Source organism: Protomyctophum parallelum, assembly GCF_964188405.1.
Source record: "Protomyctophum parallelum genome assembly, chromosome: 3".
Taxonomy (NCBI): Eukaryota; Metazoa; Chordata; class Actinopteri; order Myctophiformes; family Myctophidae; genus Protomyctophum; species Protomyctophum parallelum.
Genome location: NC_139698.1, coordinates 28,329,318 through 28,352,039, shown reverse-complemented (window position 1 = coordinate 28,352,039; position 22,722 = coordinate 28,329,318). Strand labels below are relative to the sequence as shown.

The 22,722-nt window shown below is 42.8% G+C and overlaps 1 protein-coding gene across 1 annotated transcript; it reads left to right on the top strand.

Annotated features, from left to right (window-relative positions):
* The first annotated feature begins 7,009 nt into the window (after positions 1–7,009).
* serinc2l (serine incorporator 2, like) lies at positions 7,010–21,242 on the top strand. The gene is made up of 10 exons (XM_083760316.1): positions 7,010–7,148; positions 8,997–9,158; positions 9,861–10,054; positions 10,355–10,434; positions 11,431–11,568; positions 13,275–13,444; positions 14,634–14,724; positions 16,469–16,628; positions 18,097–18,303; positions 19,456–21,242. The coding sequence occupies exons 1-10, from the start codon at positions 7,110–7,112 to the stop codon at positions 19,592–19,594; spliced, it is 1,380 nt and encodes a 459-aa protein (XP_083616442.1). The 5' UTR covers positions 7,010–7,109; the 3' UTR covers positions 19,595–21,242.
* Positions 21,243–22,722: the final 1,480 nt, after the last annotated feature.

Here is a 22,722-nt window from a genome sequence, read left to right as displayed (position 1 = left end):
CAACTGTTTAATAACCTTTTTACAGTTCGGTTATTCCACATATTAATCGATGTGTTGTTAAGTTAAACTCACGGTTTTAAAGAGCTCTGCATCGTCACAAAATGTGCTCGTTTTTACCAGCAACAATTATTCACCATAGTGTCCAAAATTCGACCAGGATGGGTTAATAACTTGTAATAGTTTCGTTGTTCCACGTATTTGTCGGTGTTTTATAAAGTTACTCACGGTTTTAAATGCTCTCTGGTGTTGTTATTGTTGTCGTTTTTGGGGACAGGTCGTCTCCTCTCCTCTGTCAGTCGGTGTGTGTTATTGTATTGTGTGTGAACTGAACTCAACTGAATGTGATGAGTGTGTGTGTGCGCCAGCCTGCCCTGCAGCATCCACTTTCGCGGCAAAAACCGACTGGAGCGTGACGTCACGGCTACTTCTTCTCAGCCATTGGTCTGAATCAGGCGGTGGCGGGTATGGCCCGCGGCCCCACCCCCACACAACTTGTTGTACCATGTGTTGTGTGTGACGTGGTGTGGAGGAAAACTACAAATAATCCAGCATGGAGGACAGAGTGGGAGTGAGTGCTGCTGTCTGAAAAAACGAACATTGTGAATTTGCAGAATGGGTTCAAGGAAAGTACAGGTCAATACACAATCTGCCAGGATAAAAGAGGATAAAACCAGAAAAAGCACTAAGACTTGTTTACATAAGACTGATATAATTTATATAAGAGCCCTCCATTTTTAAATTTATCAATACACAAAAAAAGAAATCATATTTCTATGCATGTAGTGTTATTAAGCTCAGAATTTGTGTCCATGCCTGCTGGACTTCTCAGTCATTGTTGTGGTGATGGAGCATTTCCACACCTGAAACCAGGCTAGAGAGTCTTTTTTTAAGTGGTGGCACTGGTGACCCTTTTACTTGTCATCTTACTTTACCCTTAAAGCTCACACCTTTCTATAAATATAAACCATATCCTTCAGATTTCATAATTCACTCAAAATGTAATATCTTCAGAAATTAATACGTAAAGTACACTTTGCTGCTTTCAAGTACCTTTGTACTTTTACTTAAGTCAAACGTTCAATACAGGACTTCTACTTAACAGAGTAGTTCTACATTGTGGTATTGCTGCTTTTACTGTGTTGTTTACTGGAAAACAACACAGTAAACAACTACCGGTACTTGTTTACTTTAGATCAGAAATAGAATCCAGTGGGCCGGGGCCGCAGGCCAGGAGCATGGTAGCATGCAGTAGCTGGTAAGGGCACAGATGGGTGGGTGGACATTAGGATGTATCTTACTGTAATTATGCCGCCTCTAATCTCAGCCACCATATGCCTCTGTGGGCCAAACTCCCACTGCTAGTGAGTCAAACATTGATAATACATGGCTGGATAAACCCAAATTGACTTTGTCGCAGGAAGTGTTGCTCAAGTTAGAATTCATAAACCTATGTCTTGGATCAAGATCATCTGCACTGATTGATCTTTATTAATAATGTCCCTATGTACCAAATTACACTTTATATTTTCTATGGGACACCTTTGGTTGGTTGGATGGACATTTGATGCAAAGCAGTAGGCCTCCCAAAAAGGGAAAACTATCATTGAGCAGGTGTTGCACTTCATCTGACAACCATATGACCATCTGGGTTTCGGGTCTCCCAACATCATACCCCTCACTCAGGTGACCCAGCTGGGGTGATCAAGTCCCGATTTACGTCCCAGTAGCTGCCCTCGATCAGTCCCATTAGGGAAAAACCAGGGCCACACAATCCGTTCCTCCTGAACTACTCTGCCGGGACTGGGAGGTACCATTCTGGCGTGTGGAAGGACTAGGCTCTGTGGGTTGACTCCTGTCCGGGCCCCTCCTCTCACCAGGTCCACTTCTGCTCTCACCAGGGTCTACCAACATCATACCCCTCACTCAGGTAACTAATACTAATAAGATACTAACTAGGACCACTTAAACCCTGGTTGACCGTAGTGCCTCAGGGCTCTATAATTCAATTCAATTCAATTTTATTATAGTGTCAAATCACAACAAGTTGTCTCAAGACACTTTACAACCAACAAAGTTCCACCCATACTATACTATACTAGTGTATTTTCTGTTTTCTGGCTGAAAAGCTTTCCCCACAATACAGATGCTGGGGTGATAAGTGATTAAGGCCTGATTTATACGGCGTCATACATCAGTGTCGCATGACAAAAAAATAGACGATCTACAAACTCACATCAGAATTTGAAACACGTACCTGGGTCCGCTTCCCGCTGGGGATGCTGTGGGCACTGGTGGCGTGTTCTCTCCTCCACGTCATCAGTGCCCATACCCGAGGCGGGGTTGGCAAAAGGGCCTTTCTGTGTGGAATTTGCATGTTCTCCCCGTGTCCCCTAGAGCCTAGGGTATGTACCCTCACAAAAAGCATGCAGTAATCCTGGTCTCTAAACTACTTCCCCCTGGCCAGCTGGGGCACCTGATGGGAGGGGAAAATAACTGGTCAGAATAACGTGTTCCTTCCACACGCTACGTCCGGCCGGGGAAACTCCCCCGTCAGGTGAAAAGAAACAGCTTGGACTACTCATGCATAGACGGAAACATGAAATCTGATGGATGAAAGCTGCTTCTATCTAATCTAATGATTAGATAATTGACACTGGGTGAAAAAATGCGGGTGAAAAAATATTTGCTATGCGTAATGATCTACGCGTAGTAGATCTGCTATTCAGGGTGCATTTAGTTTAACCCATTCTGGACGGGAACCCCTTTTTGGGGTTCTTGTTGCTATCTACAGTTTAGCAAAAATCGGCCTCAGTCCTAAATGAGTTCAATGAGCCATGTGAGCCATGTCCTGAAATACAGTATTCACAGAAACGTATACAGAAGTTCACAGAAATGCCCATAATAAAGCAAATCAATAAGATCATACACTTACTGAAACTAAATCAAGCATATTGTTTATATTTATGTAGCAACATTCAGACCACATTGCAGTTTAAATGGATTTACAGGGAATAAAATGAAAGAACAAACAGCATAAAATGTAAAAAAATAAGTACATGACATTTGTCACATATTCCGTGACATTGGGGGAAATACTACCACCGTGTGTTGGATAAAGGCAAATAACATACTGACAAGGATCTACATTAGTGTAGTCTCTAGAATCAAATATTTAATTTACATACACAAAGCAATAAATGCATTTACATATTTGTAAAGATGATTTTCTTACATAGTCACAAAACATACAGCCTGATTAACAACTGGTTATTACGTTGTTGTTTTTTGTATAAAATATATTCAATACAAAAAGTATCTTTAAAAGGCTTTTTGATTGCATTGTACAACAAACTGACTGATTTATTCTCCTACATAATCACCCCTTTTCATTATTTCTTCTTACTAAAGATTGGTTGATTATTCAGACTTTGTTAAATAGAAACAAGAACTATGAAAGCACACATTCATTTCCATGTACAGTATATATATGTCACTAGTACATATACACATATTTATACATATTTATATGTACCATACGTCATCAATCTCCATCTTTGGCTGTAGGTGTTCTGCAGAGTGCTCAGTATAAGTTAATTGTACTGCATACTTGAGGAGCAATCGCTTTATTGTAAGAAGATAATTCCTGGAAACCTGCCATTTAAAGCCACAATCTGGAACTTATTTTAATGAAATTTAACCAATCTGTATAGTACAATATTTGAACACTATTATAACTTATATATAATATAACTAGCACATCTGCAGTGGTTGGTGTCTGCTAGCTGGTTGAGAAGTAGTACTGCCTGAAAATCAGAAGGCCAATAACTCCCCTGGCCAAGGAGGGTTTCTGTCTTGAGTCAGCGGTCCCACGCACAAGACGCGGGTTCAAATCCCAATAAAGACACAAAACTCACCTATAAGCTGGACGGTCAGGTGATTAAGTGAGAACACCGTAACTCCCTCGTCCTCTTCAAATTACGCTTGCACCTCTTCATCCCTCGAACCCACACTGACTGGCATGCAGTTCACAATAGACAGCTGTAGTGTGCTGGGCACACATCCCAGGTTCAAGAGTGAGTATTTTGTACAGTAACTCTCTCTACAACTTGCAACAGTTCAGGTGAATTTTTTGCTTAGTCCAGTTGCAAAGTTAGCAGATCAATCAAATCAAATTAAGTACCGGCACTTAAAGTCCCGTTCTGGACCATCCATGGCACCGAGATAATTTCTCCTCCACTATGAAGCCTGTCTTCCCTCTGTACTGTCTCTGGAGGTGGAAGACAGCTCCTCTGAATCAGGTGACTGGGTTCCCCCCGGACCATCTGAGAAAAAACAAAGAAAGTGTCTTCATACTCGTGTGTGTGTGTGTGTGTGTGTGTGTGTGTGTGTGTGTGTGTGTGTGTGTGTGCGCGCGCGCGCGCGAGCGTGTGCGTGTGCCATGCAGGGCATGCAGTATCCCAGCATTGTCAGATAAGGTTATACAAGGTTGTACAACATATTCACACTAATGCAATGTATCCATTCGTAACAACCGATTTGGTTCCATTTGTACACGCTGTGAGGATATTGCAAGTGGACCTTCAAATAATTGGAGAAACACTAATATTTTTTTGTTTTTTAAATCATGCAAATGTATTTTTTCTTTAAAACCTTGACAAATCTGTTTTCATTGTGATACCAATATATGCTATACAAGAACTTAAAGTATACTATAATGTTAGTTGATTGATCATTTAAAATAAACATTTGAAAATGCATGTGCATCTGACCACATAACGGCTGCTGTGTTCAGATGTGTTCAAGTGTTCAGATGGGTGGGTGTGTTCTAATCTAGACTACAGTCACCTGACCTGTTAGAGTCAACTCAGCCAGTTTGACTGAGAGGTCCACTGGGTTGACCCCCGCCGGGGAGCCCAGGATGTCCGGCAGGGCGTTCCTACGACCGGCGCGGTCCGATGAGGCAAAGTCCAACATCACTGGCACCTCCGTCATCTCTGTGGTCCTTATCGGGCTGCAAGAGAGAAGCAACAAAACACTGTCTTGATTTGGAGATAGATCGAACTAACGAACGGAACAAACGATTACTTCTGAGGGGAAATTAAGGTGTCCTTCATTTGTAACACTCACAGTGGATTATACAGAGTAGTAGCCCAAGGCTGTTCCCATCTCTCTCTCTCTCTCTCTCTCTCTGTCTAGCAGTATGTTAACCTGCTTGTCCATGCAGTATTAATGTCCTGCTGCCTTCAGTCCACATCCATCCAGCAGATACAGTACTGTACTGTCCGTAGCTCTACCCAACTCAACTCATCATGATGATCTGTCACTTTGGCTCATGTTCCTCTCACTGAAAATGCTCACATTTTAAAATCCAACATTTTAGGACTAAAATGTTAAGTACTTGCTCTTTGCTTATTACAGACAGACAGACAGACAGACAGACAGACAGACAACCCGGCCACTCTAGTAGAATGACAGCATCTTAAACACATTAATGCAGTATGCAGATGTTTCCAGCAGCTGTCAATGAATCATTCAAACTAGTCATTTAGGCTATATATTGTACCAAGCCAGGCCATCACATACCCTCAGGGCAAAACAACAACACGTGCACTGAAATAGAATTTGGTTTGGGGAAGGTATTCACAATTTCACATAGGTGACTCCCATACATATGGCTATAGATTAAAAACCTTCAATCAAAATGAGTAATGTATATTGACGACAAAATATGGAAGTAGGCTATAGCCTACATTCACCTGTTATCCACATCCATGCTATATCTTTTTGACAGCTGGAGAGTCTTGCAGAAAACAGCTGCTTTTTTCAGCCGACATAGACACGCTGTTTGACCGTCAAAAGATCCATGAGAATAATGAATGTAAACAGGTAAACAGAACAGCTACAAAGATAGCTGCATGTTCTACAAAAATGCTAGGCTATAATGGTTAATTACTTACCGTTATAGATCGAGTTGACTGCTGAGAGGGTGTTCTTGAAATAAAGACGAATTTCATTTAAGCCTCTGAATTCTTCAACGAATCAATCACATATTGTAGCCTATTCACGATGGATGGACTGGAAATGTATCGGAATGATCGAGCCTCCATGCACCACCACATTCAGCTAATCAAAATCCAGTGCACATCTTCGATGTTTGGTTGTTTATTTCGATTGACGTGGACAGACAGAGCCAAGGCGAAAGCAAGAGGGCGCTTGGAGATGATAGGCTATTTATAGTAGTAGGCTAAGTATGATAGTAGGCGGCTGTATGCCATATTATATTATATGTCAAATTAGGCCCCGAGAAGATCAGACGATCGTGGTGGTGATGAGGATAATGATGCTGACTGAGTGATACAGTGATGATTGCTTTATTTATATGTATTTCGTTTTACGTTTTACTTAAATATCCAGACTAATTATTATTACTATTTTATTTTATGTGGGCGGGCCTATAATTGTGTTTAATTTTATGTATTAATTTATTAGGCTTTCTTTTGGTTATTATTAGCAGTCATCCAACGTATGTGCTACCTACCTGTATGAGTGACGTGACAAATAAATAATTGATTCGATTAAGCTGCTGATCTTGATTTTTATTTATTTATAGGCCTACGACGTGTTCATTGTATTGATTTGGAAAACCACATCCGACCTATCATCTTTAGATTTAGATTAGACTCTCGGTATGTAGGCTACCGCCTACCGCTATCGATTTGGACATTGTATGTGGAAAAACGATAAAATAAATGATCCATACGTACGAGGGTATATCTATCCGACCGGCTATACTATAAAAATGTCTGTCTGTCTGTCAGTCGCAGTCAGCTGTCAGGCCGAGCATGAACAATGTAACATTTATACCGTGGGGAGATAGGCTACTTTTATTTTGGAAACAGGTCAGACTGTAGAAACTGCAACAAAAAAAGGGGGATCTACAAGATATCGACGCGTTGCGGGGCGGCGCGTCGATAGCTTGTAGATCAGCTCTGTTTTGGCAGGCTATGTTTTGAGTGGAAGAAGAGCACTTTCGTCGTCGCGTCGGTCAACTGTATATTTCACATGTTTACATGATAAATAAAGATAAGATATATATTAAAATATAAAAAATGGGGGCGTGTATGGCCTTAGCGTCCGTCGCCAGCTGTGTAAGTATTGTTTTTATATTTTTATATTAATGCGAGTAAGTAACTGACGTTAGAGTTTTATGTCCCATAGTGGGCTAATCATTGTTAGCATGTTTTGCTAATGCTGTCACCATCTCAAGTCTTACTGAGCTAAAAAGGAACGTTGCTGTATTGTTGTTGTATTATTGCTGGTATATACTCAAGTTGTAATGTCTTTGTGACTTTGTCCAGGGAAAATGTCATGTAGGTTAGATTACATGAATACATTACATCATTCAAGTAAGTCCATGTTTCAGTTCAAGGTAGCAGAAACGGTTCATTTGTTCTATACTGTATAAAAAGCCAAACCCTCGAAAAGAAGACAAGTGTTCTATCTAAAATATATGTCCTGAAGAGAACTGTCAGAGACAGACAGGCACAGGCAGACAGACCGCATGATTTGCATTGGAGATGTTGAGATGAACAGTTGTGTCTACTGTATCTGTGTGGTTCCTGTTCCTGGATAGCAGCCTGTAGTCTGTACTGTACTCTGTATATGTGCAAAATGTGGACCACTGAATGGACCAGAGCAGGAAAGTTTAAAAAGCTACAATCCCTGTGGCCCTAGAATTATACATGTCATGTATCTGAACTGGAACACATGAAATAAATGTGTGTAATATGTAATATCACCCTGGTCTCTCACAATCCAACGCTGAAGCAATAAATAATCCCCTGCCTGGCCAGGGAAGAAGCAGGGCTACTTGTCAGCTAGTGGGTGTCTGACTCCTACCTGACAGCAGGTGCTTAAATGGAACTTGAGAGTAGGGAGACCACCTCCATCCACTGTACTGTACATGTACTAGTTATTGTATTAACATACTCTACCGATGTACTAGTTATATATGTATTAATATTTTCTGTATTAACATACTCTACCGATGTACTAGTTATATATGTATTAATATTTTCTACCATACAGATGTACTAGTTATATAGTTATACTTGTATTAACATACTCTACCATACAGATGTACTAGTTATATTGTATGAACAGATTCTAACTGTAGCAGATTGGTTAAAATAACTTTTAATGGCCCTGTCCGGCCTAGCGGTCCAGGCACCTAGGCTGCTAAGCCTGACAGCGTGTCGCGGGTTCGACTCCCGATCCCGACGACCGTTGCTGCGTGTCACTCCCCATCTCTCTCTCCCTATTTCCTGTCAACTTACTGTACACTATTTAATGAACTATAACTATAAAGGCAGATAAAAGCCCCAAAAATATCTTAACCCATTTAGACCTGACGTCGAAATAAAATAAACTAAAGTCTTCTGAAAGAATATACAGTATATTCAAAGATTTGTGCCGCATTTTCACGATTTTTCAAAAATAGCAGACCTACAAGCTACGAGCTTGTAGATCTGCTATTTTTCAATAGCTAAATTATAACATAATGTTTAAAACACCAAAGGGGGTTCCCGCCCCAAAATGGGTTAAACAAATAATAAAATAAAAATAATGTTTAATTCATTGAACTAAGTTTCGAATTGCATGGCTTTGGGTGAAATCAGGACACAGTAACTGACCCGTATGCCTTGTGACATGAACATGTCATAAACATGCTGATTGCTCATACAGTAGTCCTAGTGGGCATAGTGTCTCGAGCCAGACTGTTGACTCACACAGAAAATGTGAGTATATGGTGGTTCAATCATTAGCTGTTGGCGGCTTGTACACTACAGTACACACTAAGTTATTATATCACAAGATCAATAGTAATTGTCTATCGCCCAGTCGTTGCGTGAGGCTCTCAGTACTGTGGATGCTTGATACTGTCTCTGTGTCTGTGTGTCTCTCTCTCTCTCTCTCTCTCTCTCTCTCTCTCTCAGGCCTCCTGTCTGTGTGGATCAGCACCATGCTTGCTGTGCGGCTGCTGCCCCTCCTCCAACAACTCCACCATCACGCGCCTCATTTTCTCCATATTCTTGCTTTTGGGGACTGCAGTGTCTGTCATTATGATCCTCCCTGGAATCGAGGCATATCTCCGAGAAGTGAGTTAACTGTACCCTAAGTGCCCTTTAAAGGTATTTTATCAGTGACACAACACCTACATAGTACATACTCACTTGGATCTGGTGCCTTGCACTGCACTCCTCATGTGAATAGAACTGAGCGTATTCACAGCGTTTCTATGCGTTGCACAGAATAAAGTTCAACACAATTCACCTCTGGTGTGCGATGAGCACGAATGAGTCAGGCCTGTCAGATTGCCCGCTCCTCCCTACATGCCTGCTCACCTCTCATTGAAAATGAATTTCTAGACGCGTCAGTCGCTCCCCATTTGAAAAAAAGTCCTTAATATCAACACTGCAGTAGGGATGACGATGCTAGTCCGTCCTTACTCCTTTCTCCACTTTGGTACGAAACAAGATACATAGAAAACGAATTCCATGGATTACCTTGGGATTTGAGATATCTTGTGTGCAAGTAAATTATGGTCATGGGCCTTCCCTACTCGTTTTGATGCATGGCCTTCTCTCTAGTGTCACCCTTAGAACAAATCTTACATTTGCTCACAAGATATCTCATCTGATGGGCAAATTGTCATGACATTGTTTCAGTGAATTAATTTGAATTAACATTTGAGTGACTTTGCGTGATTTTTTGGAGTATGGTGCATGGTTTAGTAGTCTCTTATATTGTTTCAGTAAAGCATAATTGATATTTTTTCCTTTTTTCTTGCTGACTTCTAGATCCCAGGGTTCTGTAAGGGAGGCAGCACCATACCCATACCTGGCGTGGAAAACCAAGTGAACTGTGATGTCATTGTGGGCTACAAGTCTGTGTACCGGATGTGTTTCGCCATGGCCTGTTTCTTCTTCCTCTTCTTTGTAATCATGTTACGCGTTCGCAGCAGTAAAGACTGTCGTGCCGTCATCCAGAATGGGTAACTGGGCTGTTACAGCTTTATTTCTGTGTAGCATGCTATATAAATGTGCCATTTACCATTTAACATGCATGCATTTCAGTATAATACTGTGTACTGTGTGTGTATGGAACTAAAAAGCAATCAACCAATTCCATTTCCTCTTGAACATATTCAAATTATAGTGTAGGACATTTTGCACTAAGTAGATAATAACTATAATGGACAAGGAGAAATTCAGTTTCTAATGTGTTATTTTCAATCCATCTGCCAATGTGCCAATAATAGATTTCCCCTAAAGTTCTGTTGTATATCTTCCAGTTTCTGGTTCTTTAAGTTCCTGATTCTGGTTGGGATTACAGTGGGAGCCTTCTTCATCCCAGATGGAACATTTCATACCGGTACTAACAGTCTTTGACAGGCACATTCACACCACAGACAACACATAGCTATTATTAGGCATAATCGTTGCTGTCGGGCAAATCTCCATAATTTAACTTTTTGTGTTGTGTGTAAATTAATGGCATACTTGATCATACTACAGCGTCACACAAAAGCATCAAAAGTAGCAGATCTGTAAGGTCGAAGCATGGCGTAAAGTGTTTTGAACTTGTAGATCTGCTACTTTAGATTTTTTCTTTTTTTTTTATCCTGAAAAGTAGCAGTTTTGGACATATGAGATTTCCACCCGACAGACGATATTTATTATTAGCTATTATTTTGCACTTTGTCTTAATGCTTTTAATGTTTTTTTGTGTGTAGCATTTTGAATTGCCTTTTTGTTGAAAAGGGCTGTACAAGGAAACTAGTCTTGCCTAGTGAATTGTATTATAGTGCGAGTGCCACTGTAATAAAAAAAATGTTGAATCGAAAACAAGAATAGTGCACTGGCTTTATCATTCACCAGTGACTGTCTGGGATACAGGCCTATACAGCCTGGGGACATGGGATCAGCTGTATTCATGACGTCTTCATGTATTCAAGTTCTCAGTCGCCATGAATGATTTCAGTTATTTGGATTCCATTGAAGCATGTCGCACAGCGAAAATATAGGTTATTAAAAAAACAAACAAGATTTGAGCATTTTGAATGGTCAAACTATAATTTTCTATAAAACCCTAATGGTCTTGTATACTTACTATAAAGCAAAGGTTAAAGCCTCAATCTGTGATATCCTCACATGGTTGGCAGCATGTGGAACATCAGAAAGAACATGACTAGAACACCATCATTTTACAACTGTTTAGGAAACAGCACTTATAGTGTGGGGGGCTCCTTCCACACTGTTCACACATATCCCATAATAATAGGACTTGGCCATACACATTTTGTCAGTCGTAAGATTTTATTTTGCTTTAATCCACGTGTCTTGTTTTTGTTCTGCACCTCAACAACAGTTTGGTTCTACTTTGGAATGGTGGGATCCTTCTTCTTCATCGTCATCCAGCTCATTCTCCTTATCGACTTTGCCCACTCGTGGAACAAAGTGTGGGTGGAGAACGCCGAAGGCGGTGACAATAAATGCTGGTATGCAGGTACGGTGTGGTGCCGTGGGCGTAGTCTTCGTAGGCACTGGATTCATATTACAGACCGTAACCTGGCAGACAATGGAATGTATCAGCTCAGTCTATTATTCAGTATATTCTTACAAACAAGTGCGATCACATAGCTGTCCCAAAAAGTAACTCAGCCACTTTGAACTTATCGTGCATTAGTGATGCCTCAGGTCAGCTCTGGAGTCCAGGACCAGGTGATGCCTTGGAATTTTGTCACAATCACACATTATTATTGCAATGTAAACTATACAAAAATATATTAGTAATTATTTATGTACTTATATCAGTACTATGTGCACACTCAGGCAAATACTGTGCCCCCCAAAAACTATAGATTTGAAACGTATACATGTGTGCCTTGATATATTTACTTGCCTGGCGTTGGTCAGCCTTGGGCACCGAAGTTTAAAAAAAACACAGAGCTGAACTTTCTGTCCTTCTGTTTTGTACAACACCCTTGCCGTCGCTCCAAGCATTCGACTCTTCTCCCTGCTGGCTACCAAGCTGTGGAATGACCTCCCCCCTCAGCCAGAACTGCAGGCTCACTCCCCATTTTTCACTGCATTCTGAAAACGCACCACATCAGACTCCACCTCACCCTCTAGCACTCCTTATTTGTCCTTGTATTACATTAACTGATAGATACTAGTTATACTATGCAGATGTATGTTGGTTACTTCAACTTACTTGTTGACATAAAAGATTGCTAAAGCTTATTTAGATAACATGTTTTTTAGACAGATGCTATAGGCTGCTGTAGGTTTGATGTTGTTTACCTGGTATCCTTGTTACTTTGTAGCACTTACTTGTTGTGGTGTTTGTTCACTGGAGTCCATGGCATTTGCTCTTGCACTTTGTAAGTTGCTAGAGCCGGAATTGTAATGAACCCACCTGCAACTGCAAACCCATCCCACTGTTAGTAAACAGGGATAGATAGATCTCAGCTCATAATTATATTTTTAGAGACAATGCTAGCACTGTAGGCTAGCATTGGCTTTTTCATGTATTTACCCAGGGTAGTAGCTGAGCACGAGTGCTCTTTTTCAGCAACGCCCTGCACACACAAAACCTGGGAGCTGACCAGTACAATATACATATATATATCTTATACTGTTGGCCACTAAGCAGCCCCACTGGAGCAGTTTGGAGTTCAGTCCCTTGCTCAAGGGCACTTCAGCAGTGTTTGGTGAGCGATGGCCATTCACTTTCCCAACACAGATTTTTCCTGCCGGTCAGGGGAATCAGCCACCGCTGTCCCTAATACTGGCTGTTAAGGAATCGGAATCTTAAATCCTAAATCACCGCTGCTTAATGGCTTAGCCTTAGGCCATATGTAATATATGCAATACTTAATTGCTTATTTGCTTTGTATGGTTTTAACCACTTAAACCTTGTTGTAACATCAAATAGCGAAAGTAGCCCATCTTTTTATTTAATTTGTTTGGACAGGACATTACATGAATGCAACGTAAATACACCGGTTTTAGAAAAGATGCTAGTTTACATCTGCAGTCCCCACACAAAACATAAAAACAAAACAGGCAGACTGGCAGTGGAATACATTACATCTACAGTGCATCTACAATTCTTTGCCTATTATGATATGCCCAGAATAGAGAATGTGGTGTAGGCGTTTAAAAAAAGGTTTATAACCATCGGTGTCTGTGTTGTATTGTCTCTGGCAGGTCTGTTGACCTTCACCGTCCTCCAATTCTCCATGGCCTTCGTGGCGGTGGTGCTCTTCTACGTCTACTACACCCAGCCTGATGACTGCACCGAGCACAAGGTCTTCATCAGCCTCAACCTCATCTTCTGCGTCATCATCTCCATCATCTCCATCCTGCCCAAAGTACAGGTAACAGTAGTACGGCAACATGTCTCGTCTATTTGGCCTCAGCAGTTGACTTGGTGATGTGGGCTTCACAACAATGTTTGGTAAATGGTGCATTTCTTCTCTGTCCGGTGGAAACCCTCATATGTCCAAAACTGTTACTTTTCAGAATTCAAATGCAAAAAAGGGGGAAAAAAAGAAAATGTAGCAGAGCTGAAAGCTCTAAAGGCAGTACAAGTCGAGATACATTTGTGTGACGCTGTAGTATGATTAAGTTGGGCATTAATTTACCAACAAAACACAAAAAGTTAGAATAATGAGATAAGAGGTTTCTGCCCGCCCCAATGCATTACAGCGCCTTCATCCAAAGCGCTTCACAACATTCATTAGATTGACTGAACAATTGCTAACATGTCAATTTATGAATTTATGAAGAACTTGATGACTCACTGAGTCAAAGTGTTTATAGACTTGGCTGGACTTTCCCCCACTAGCGCTGGTTCAACCACAAAAACATGAGCACCGCTTCCAGGAAATACACAATTGCAGAATGTAACACTTTTGTTAGCATGGGAATCCAGTGGTTACATGGGCAACAACCATATTCATTCGTAGTACATTTGGTCAAACAGTACCGAATTAAGAGAGAGCACCAAGTGAATTTTCCCTGGTAAACAAATAAATAAGAAACATACCAATAAGAGCCAACACTAACTGGAGATCAAACACACTGACTCCACTAATGTGTTTCAGCCAATAGAGGATATGCACGTGACATCATCATTTGATTGCATTAAACGACGTTAAACAACATTAAACTTACCGGTATTTGTCACTCACTTTGCCACTCGATTTGCCATTCACTTTATGCACGTGCATACCCTCTATATTGACAAGATGATCAATTGCACACTACTACTACTACATTGCTGCAGGACAGTGCATTTTTACTGGACATTTACATTGGTGATGTGGCTTTGCTCTCAAAGTTGTGTGTGTGTGTGTGTGTGTGTGTGTGTGTGTGTGTGTGTGTGTGTGTGTGTGTGTGTGTGTGTGTGTGTGTGTGTGTGTGTGTGTGTGTGTGTGTGTGTGTGTGTGTGTGTGTGTGTGTGTGTGTGTGTGTGTGTGTGTGTGTGTGTGTGTGTGTGTGTGTGTGTGTGTGTGTGTGTGCGTGCGTGCGTGCGTGCGTGCGTGTGTGTGTGCGCGCGCGCAGGAAGCCCAGCCTCATTCAGGACTGCTCCAGGCGTCCCTCATTTCCCTCTATACCATGTACGTCACCTGGTCTGCAATGACCAACAATCCCAGTAAGTCCCTATAGACTTCTATTTGTCTATACAGGCATCTAATTAGTCACTGCCTCTGTCCATGTGTTGTGTGTTGAAATTCTTTCTTGGGAATAACCCCTTGAGTTGACCCATCTCGTTTTCAAGGGGGTCCGCAAATACAGAATACATTAATAATACGTAACATTATATATCTATATTACAGGCATCTATTTAGTCACTGCCTCTGTCCATCTACAGCAGTGGTTCTCCACCTTTTCAGGCCAAATTGAAATAAATTGTTAAAAAATATTGAGTGCATATATTGTCATACATTTCTGTGTTATTAATCCTTTTTTGAGTGGTCTTATGTAATATCCTAGTTTCGGTACTCCTAGACTAGGGTGGAGAGTCTCGGTACCTCCGAGGCGTCATTCAAATCGTTATGCATGCTGAATCTACAGTAGACTCTGTACACTCTTGCTTTTAAGTGCACATTTGAAGTACTGCAGTATAATGTATTGTAGTCTGTCACCTGTTTCTATTCATACCAAACATTATTCTTGACATCAACCTTGGGGGGTAAAAAAAAATGCATCTCAGCTGAGTTAAATTCTAACAGCAAAATGTATCATCAGCCTTGACAACTTCCTCTGATAATTAAACACCCTAAAGAGGTGTTGAGCATATTATAACCATATAATAATGGTAATGCATCCAGAGTACTTTTAGCGTCTTGACTCTCGGGAGGCTGTAGAGCTGTGTGTGCCTTTTGTCCCCCATGAAGGCTTGCCTGGCTTCATTAATTAGGCAAGCACATCACAGGCAACAGCTGGTCTTCCATATTGTGCTGCTATTAGCCAAGTTTCCAACCTCATCTGCATTACTAGTGCTTTTGTAAGTCTGAAGCTGAGTGGATAGTGAGTCATTCAGCCTGGAAAACCAGAGGCCCTGGTTGTCGCAGGTTCGATTCCCAGCCAGGCCAGGCCAGCAATGTGTCGACGTGAGTGCCTTATTGGTCGACAGAAAGCACAAAAGTGGGCCACTCTACACAGAAATACAGTCTCTGGACATGTATTAATATAACCTCATAGAGTATATTAATACAATACAACTAGTACATGAAATGTTTAAAAATGTGAAATGGTTGGAGGTGGTCTCCTTCCCTGCTCTTCCAGTTAGTGATTTTCTTTTTACCTTGGTGACAGGTAGGACACCTAGTGGTGGACAAGTAGTACTGCCTGAAGCTGAAGTGGTCAGTCTAATGTTGTTTAAATCTCTCCTCGAGACTCATTTCTTTTCTCTAGATTTTAATGTTTGAATATTTGTCGTTTACCTTGTTTCAAATTGTTTTTATCTTTTGCTTTGTCCTGTGACTATGTTGTTGCACAGGCCTTGTTGCCTTACTTCCATGTACAGCACTGTACATTTTGATTGTAAATGCGCTCTCCCCTGGCCAAGGGGCATGAGCGCCGGTAAACATTTGGATTTCACACACAGGAGGGCCGGGTTTGAATCTCAGGACATAAAACTGGCTGATTGTAGTTTTATGTGGATGTAATTTACACGTGGATGTGGTCATGTTGTTCTCAATGGTTCTCAACATCAGGTCCGGGGACCAACCAAGGGTGCAAATGGAACCATTGCGGTTCCATTTGCTTGCATTTTATACTGTACATTCAGAGTTGTCGCATTGTTGAAAAGTTGTTGAGAATCACTAGTTTAAACTATCTGAAAACAATCTATGTTTGCATTCTGTCATATTTGCATATTGTGGTGTTTTCAGATAGAAAGTGTAACCCCAGCCTGTTGAGCCTGGTGTCCAACGTGAGCCTGGCGGAACCCACCCCGGGCCCCGACGGCAGCACCGCGCCTCCTGTTCAGTGGTGGGACGCTCAGGGCATCGTTGGCCTCATCATCTTCCTCCTCTGTACCCTCTATGCCAGGTAAGATTAATGTCTATTCTGTACCCTCTACCCTCTATGCCAGGTAAGGTTAATGTCTATTCTGTACCCTCTACCCTCTATGCCAGGTAAGGTTAATGTCTATTCTGTACCCTCTACCCTCTATGCCAGGTAAGATTAATGTCTGTTCTGTACCCTCTACCCTCTATGCCAGGTAAGATTAATGTCTGTTCTGTACCCTCTACCCTCTATGCCAGGTAAGATTAATGTCTGTTCTGTACCCTCTATGCCAGGTAAGATTAATGTCTGTTCTGTACCCTCTACCCTCTATGCCAGGTAAGATTAATGTCTGTTCTGTACCCTCTATGCCAGGTAAGATTAATGTCTGTTCTGTACCCTCTACCCTCTATGCCAGGTAAGATTAATGTCTGTTCTGTACCCTCTAGGCCAGCTATTCAAATTCAATAACTGCAAAAGTAGCAGTTTTAGTAATTAATTTACAAAAGAAAAAACCCCACAAAAAGTTAGAATATGCCCAGGCGGTGGCGTAACCGTCTGGGCACCAGACTGGTAATCCAGTCGCAGTGTGCCGCGGGTTCGACTCTCGAGCCCGACACGGCCTTTACAGCATGTCTTCCCCCCATCTCTCTCCCGTTTCCTGTCAGCCTACTGTCTGTCCCTTCAAAAAACCAATAAGCCGCAAAAATATATCTTAAAAAAAAAAGTTAGAATATGGTTTCTGCAGCACAGCGACGCTTTGTTTCACTTGTGTTTTTCTCTCGTCATCACTCTCGCTGTCCCTCATTAACCCTTTTTCTCTCCACTGTTAATTTCCGTCGAGTAAAACTATGGCGATTTGGTGACTAAAACCACTACATTTATTGACAATTTTCTCAAGAAATTAAAACTAGACAAAATGTTAGGGAATGTTGCACATTGGCTATTTTCAGCATGCAACCAAGTCTAAAATCGGCCATTACGGTGACATCATGGCCCACCAACCTACCTTTTATTCAGCTAAATCTGTACTAAACTGTAGATTTAGCCAATATAATATAATAATATAATGTCAAATGACTAAAACTAAATGGAATTTTATTCCAAAGACTAAAGGCCTATTCATAGTCCAGTTTTCGGTGGAGAGGTGACCACCGGCGGTGGTTAGTAAAAATCACACCCGTGTGAAGTGAGGGGCGCTCTTATCATCGTACATCATCCATTCATTGTCGATTTGCTCGTCTACATATGACGTGAATTCTCCAGTCATTGTTAATGGCATTTAATAATATACTGTATATACACTATAGCTGAATATAGGAGAGGCTGGTGCCCCTCAAAAACAGAGAGATGTGTTGTGTGAGCGGTGACCACCGCGGCGTGACGCCATGTTGTAGTTTTCGGTGGTCACCTCTGCACCTAAAACGGGACTATGAATAGGCCTTAAAACTAAATCTTCTTTCTCTCTCTCTCTCTCTCTCTCTCTCTCTCTCTCTCTCTCCTCCCCCTGCAGTGTCCGCTCTTCCAGCAACACTCAGGTGAACAAGCTGATGCTGACGGAGGAGGGGGGCGGAGTGTCCGGTGGGACGGTGGGGGAAGACGGCGTCCTGCGGGCCGTGGACAACGAGGAGGAGGCCGTGGCCTACAGCTACTCCTTCTTCCACTTCCACCTGTTCCTGGCCTCGCTCTACATCATGATGACGCTCACCAACTGGTACCGGTACGTATCTCTACGGGATGTACACGCAGAGCCGAACATGCGTTGGTCCGACATGTGCTGCTCCGTGCTAGCGCTTATGGTTAGGTTAGGGGTTTGGGTCGTCGGGTCAATAGTATGTCGGAACTAAAGCCTGTACCCATCCCTCTATTCTCTACAATGTAGAGAATAGAGAGATGGGTACAGGCTTTAGTTTAGTAGTTTAGTCTACATCATGATGACGCTCACCAACTTGTACCGGTACATATACTCACTGTACTGTACATCAGTGGTTCCCAAACCTCTCAGCCCATGGCCCAAAACAGAAATCTTTCACTACCCCTTAAACAGTTCAATGGTATTCATGGTATTTATCAGATTTTGTTGTTGTTGATATCTTCATGAAATTACTTTTTTTTTTTAATCATTGAATTTGCTTTTAATTCAGGAAATTTTATTTTGCTATTTGAGGAATATGTTTTGAATATTTATTTAAATAATTAAAAACATAAAATAAAGGGACCCGTCTGTGACACACAGATGGATCCCGACCCAGTGTTTGGGAAACGGTGCTGTATGTACATCATGGTAAACCCTCATTCTTATGTTCAGGACCATAGGGGAGAGGGGGGTCAGAAGGTCCTGAATGTCCCTCCACTATTTATAAATGATGTAGACTATTCAGCCTCCACTCTTCGAATCTTATCTTTAGGACTGAAGAAGGAAGGCTCTGGAGCAGTCTCTGACAATTAAAGCCTTTTTAAATAACCTAAACCGGCTGCAGGCAAATCATGTGACAATCACTGCATAATATCTACCATGCCAGGCTACCATTCTCCTCTCTACCACTAGAGGGCACAGGCCTCAATGACATCTCAAAAAGCACCGTGTTGAGCACGGGAGAGAGAAATGGCCTGTTCTCAACAAGTAATTACAACACCTTTTTGTATTGATTGGCAGCAACACGTTGCAAGCTTGTAGATCAGCTATTTTCGGCAGGGGGGGGAAAAAGGGGCCTGTACAGACCTCTACAAGCTCAGAGCACGTCACTTTGTGCAGCACTGCGAGCAAATACATATCCATTTGGGGGTCCTAACCTTAAGGTTTGAGCAGTACCAACTGGCCTAAATAGTGAATGGTCTGTCCTGAGTCCTGTTGTGTGCTCCGTCCATCCAGGCCAGACACCACCATGCAGGCCATGCAGAGCAGCATGCCAGCGGTGTGGGTGAAGATCAGCTCCAGCTGGCTGGGTCTGGTTCTGTACCTCTGGACCCTGGTCGCCCCGCTTATGTTCCCAGACCGAGAATTCGCCTAGATGCCCTGGTCGTCCACATCGTCATCACCGTCGTCATGAAGTGGTCGTATCGTTGCTGTTTTATCCTAAACTTAAGAATTATACTATGAAGGATATTGTAAAGGGTGAAATGTTTGATGATTATTATTATCGTTATTGTTTGAGGTTTGCTCATTTCTGTTGTTTACTCCTCTTGGCTGCTTCCTTTGATCATTTCTGTGAAGTTGTACAGTAGGATATTATGTAATGTCACTTTCACGTTTGCCTTTTAGTCGTCATGCTGCCCATAGTCTCGCGTGGCAAGGCTGTCGCCTCCCATACATTTCAAATGCTTCCAGTCATACAGTCTGGAGCAACGGAAGCTCTGTTGATGATCAGAGGATGAAGCTAATTTGACGCCTCCTCCCCGCTTCCGTTTCGTCTTTACCGTCACACAAACGTATCCTAATATTATAGCTCAAAATCATCTAGATCAAGATATTTTAAAATATATTTTACATGAACGGAAATGACGAACAGATGACAGCTTCCTGCCTCAGGTTTTGGGAGGTGTAGTTCCAGATACTATATAGAGTCTGGAACTACAACTATATAGCGGTAGTATGTAGCATTCGAAGATTGTGGAATAGTTATATTAAAGTCTACTCGTGAATCAATTCACTATGGGTTATGTCCATTCTTGGACGTAAGACAGAAGAAATCTTATACACTCACGTTCTAATGGTATTAGAACGGGCTTTACGTCATGACGCAGTGCAAGTCCCTCCCCCGAGGGTATAAGTGCCTGCGCTGCTGTCTGGACGTCATTCGTTTTCTTCTTCTGCGTTAAGACAGACGTCAGACAAGCTAAATCACTAAAGAAAGGCCCAACTTCCTTATATATCTCAACAGGACGAGTGGCCTCGGTTGCTCGGTACCACGAGGTGGAATTGGTGTTTTTTCTTAGTGTAAGCTACACTCGCGAAGAAAAATAAGCTGTTTTTGTTTCCGTGATAGCCCTAGAAGCTCCGGACTAAACCAACAACTCAGCTTTCCAACGCAGGTAGGCAAAGCTAGGAGCAGCTAACCTGATAGCTAACGCTAGCCAGTTTGCAACAGGCTAACAATTAGCATTCTATTGTCCAGGCGCTAGGAGCCCACAGAGACAATTTCCAACACAGGCAAAGCTAGGAACAGCTAACCTGATAACTAACGCTAGCCAGTTTGCAACAGGCTAACAATTAGCATTCTACTGTCCAGGAGCTAGAAGCCCACAGACAGTTTTTCCAACACAGGTAAGTAAACTAGCAAAGCTAGTAGCGGCTAACCTGATAGCTAAAGCTAACCAGTTTGCAACAGGCTAACAATTGGCATCCTACTGTCGAGGCACTAGATGCCCACAGAGACAATTTCTTTCTTTGCTGTGAACGTAGAATTCCGCAAGAAAATGGCAGAAAAGACGACAAAGTCTCGAGCGGCGGCCCGCCGCCAACGTAGCGGGGCCGTTTTCCTGCCACAGAAGCAATGCCGAGTAGACCACTGTGGCAACGCTATGTCAAGGATGGACCCGCACGACACGTGCGTCTACTGTACATCATTTTTGTTCTGATTGTATTGATGTATTGTTGTATTGTTTGTTTTCTGCTTTGGCAATGTAAACGTTCTCTCATGCCAATAAAGTAAACGTATGTTTTCTCATGCCAATAAAGCCATTTGAAATGAATGAAAATTGACTACAAGCAGGCCGAGGAGGCGCTGAGCGTCCCTGACCAATGCCAGAAATGTGTGGCCATAGACCACCACATTAAACTAAGGCGCGGAGACGACGAGTTTCGTTAGTGTTCTTTTGCCCAGGCACGGCGTAGTGGCCACAGGCCTCACGCCGAGAGGACGTTAAGGTTAGCACCGGACTCGAATGTTCATACTGCTTTACCTCTAAGAGGAGATGCTGTTGCACCGCATTTTAAAGAATGTGTCGCTGAATGCTCTGCCTCCCATGTTCCCTCCCTTGGTTCAGATACATGTGTGCAGAACGAATCAGCTGAATCATTGCCTGTACCCCTGTGCTAACATGCGGGATATGAGCCCACTGCCGCGCCGATCGTTAAAACGATCAGCGGCAGTGAGACAATACAACACGATGACAAAACCTCCAGCAGGTTTTGCCATCGTGGGACGTGGCCGCCACGCCAAAATTCTCAAAAGCATGATGGCAGAGCCTCTAACCAGAGGCACTGCCATCATGAGACGGGGCCACCACGCCGAAAATTTCAAAAGCATGATGGCAGAGCCTCTAACCAGAGGCACTGCCGTCATGAGACGGGGCCACCACGCCGAAAATTTCAAAAGCACGATGGCAGAGCCTCTATTTAGAGGCACTGCCATCATGAGACGGGATCACCACGCCAAAATCTTTGGCACGGTGCCCTCCAAAGTGGCTAGAATGCGTAGCACACCCATGGGTGCTGAGCACTACAAAGTGGGCACAAGCCGCAATTCACTGCGGAACTACCCACGTTCGAGAAAGTAATATTCTCTCATGCGGGTGGGCAGGCGGCCGAGATCCCTCGGACCGAAATACTCTCCCTATTAGGCAAGAATGCCACTCGGGAAGTCCCCCTAAATCAACCGCTTTCCCAGACCCAAAGAACAGGGCGTTTTCAGCCTCGCTCAAACGGATCTACGGCCACCTTGTAGCCGTGGCTAGAGCCCTGAATGCCGATGCCCTCTTGCAGGGCTCCCTCACAGTGCTGACGGAGCTCATTGCTGTCGGTAAGAACAGCAGGAGGAATGCGGAGGGGCTGCGTCAACTACTACTAGAACCAGCCCCACCATATCGTCCGCCAACGGCGGGGTCCAGCAAGACCCGTGCGGAGCGAGGACAGGCTCGTGCTTAGCCTGCAGACAGAGCGGCAGCTGGCTGCGCTCGCAACCAGCCACAAGAGTACGTCCCCCAGAGGACTCCTCATGGCAGAGGCTCTTACCGTGGATGGCGACGCGGACACGATAGATAGCATGAAAGGACTGCCCAAAGGTTCGAACCCGATTCCGATCGTAGAGGCCACGGGCCCCACGTCGGAACCGACGGTAAGGAGGAGGAAAATGTTAATGCCTACCGCAGAGCGGGAAAGAGACTACGAACATTTCTCTAGAACAAAAGTTGTTGCTGT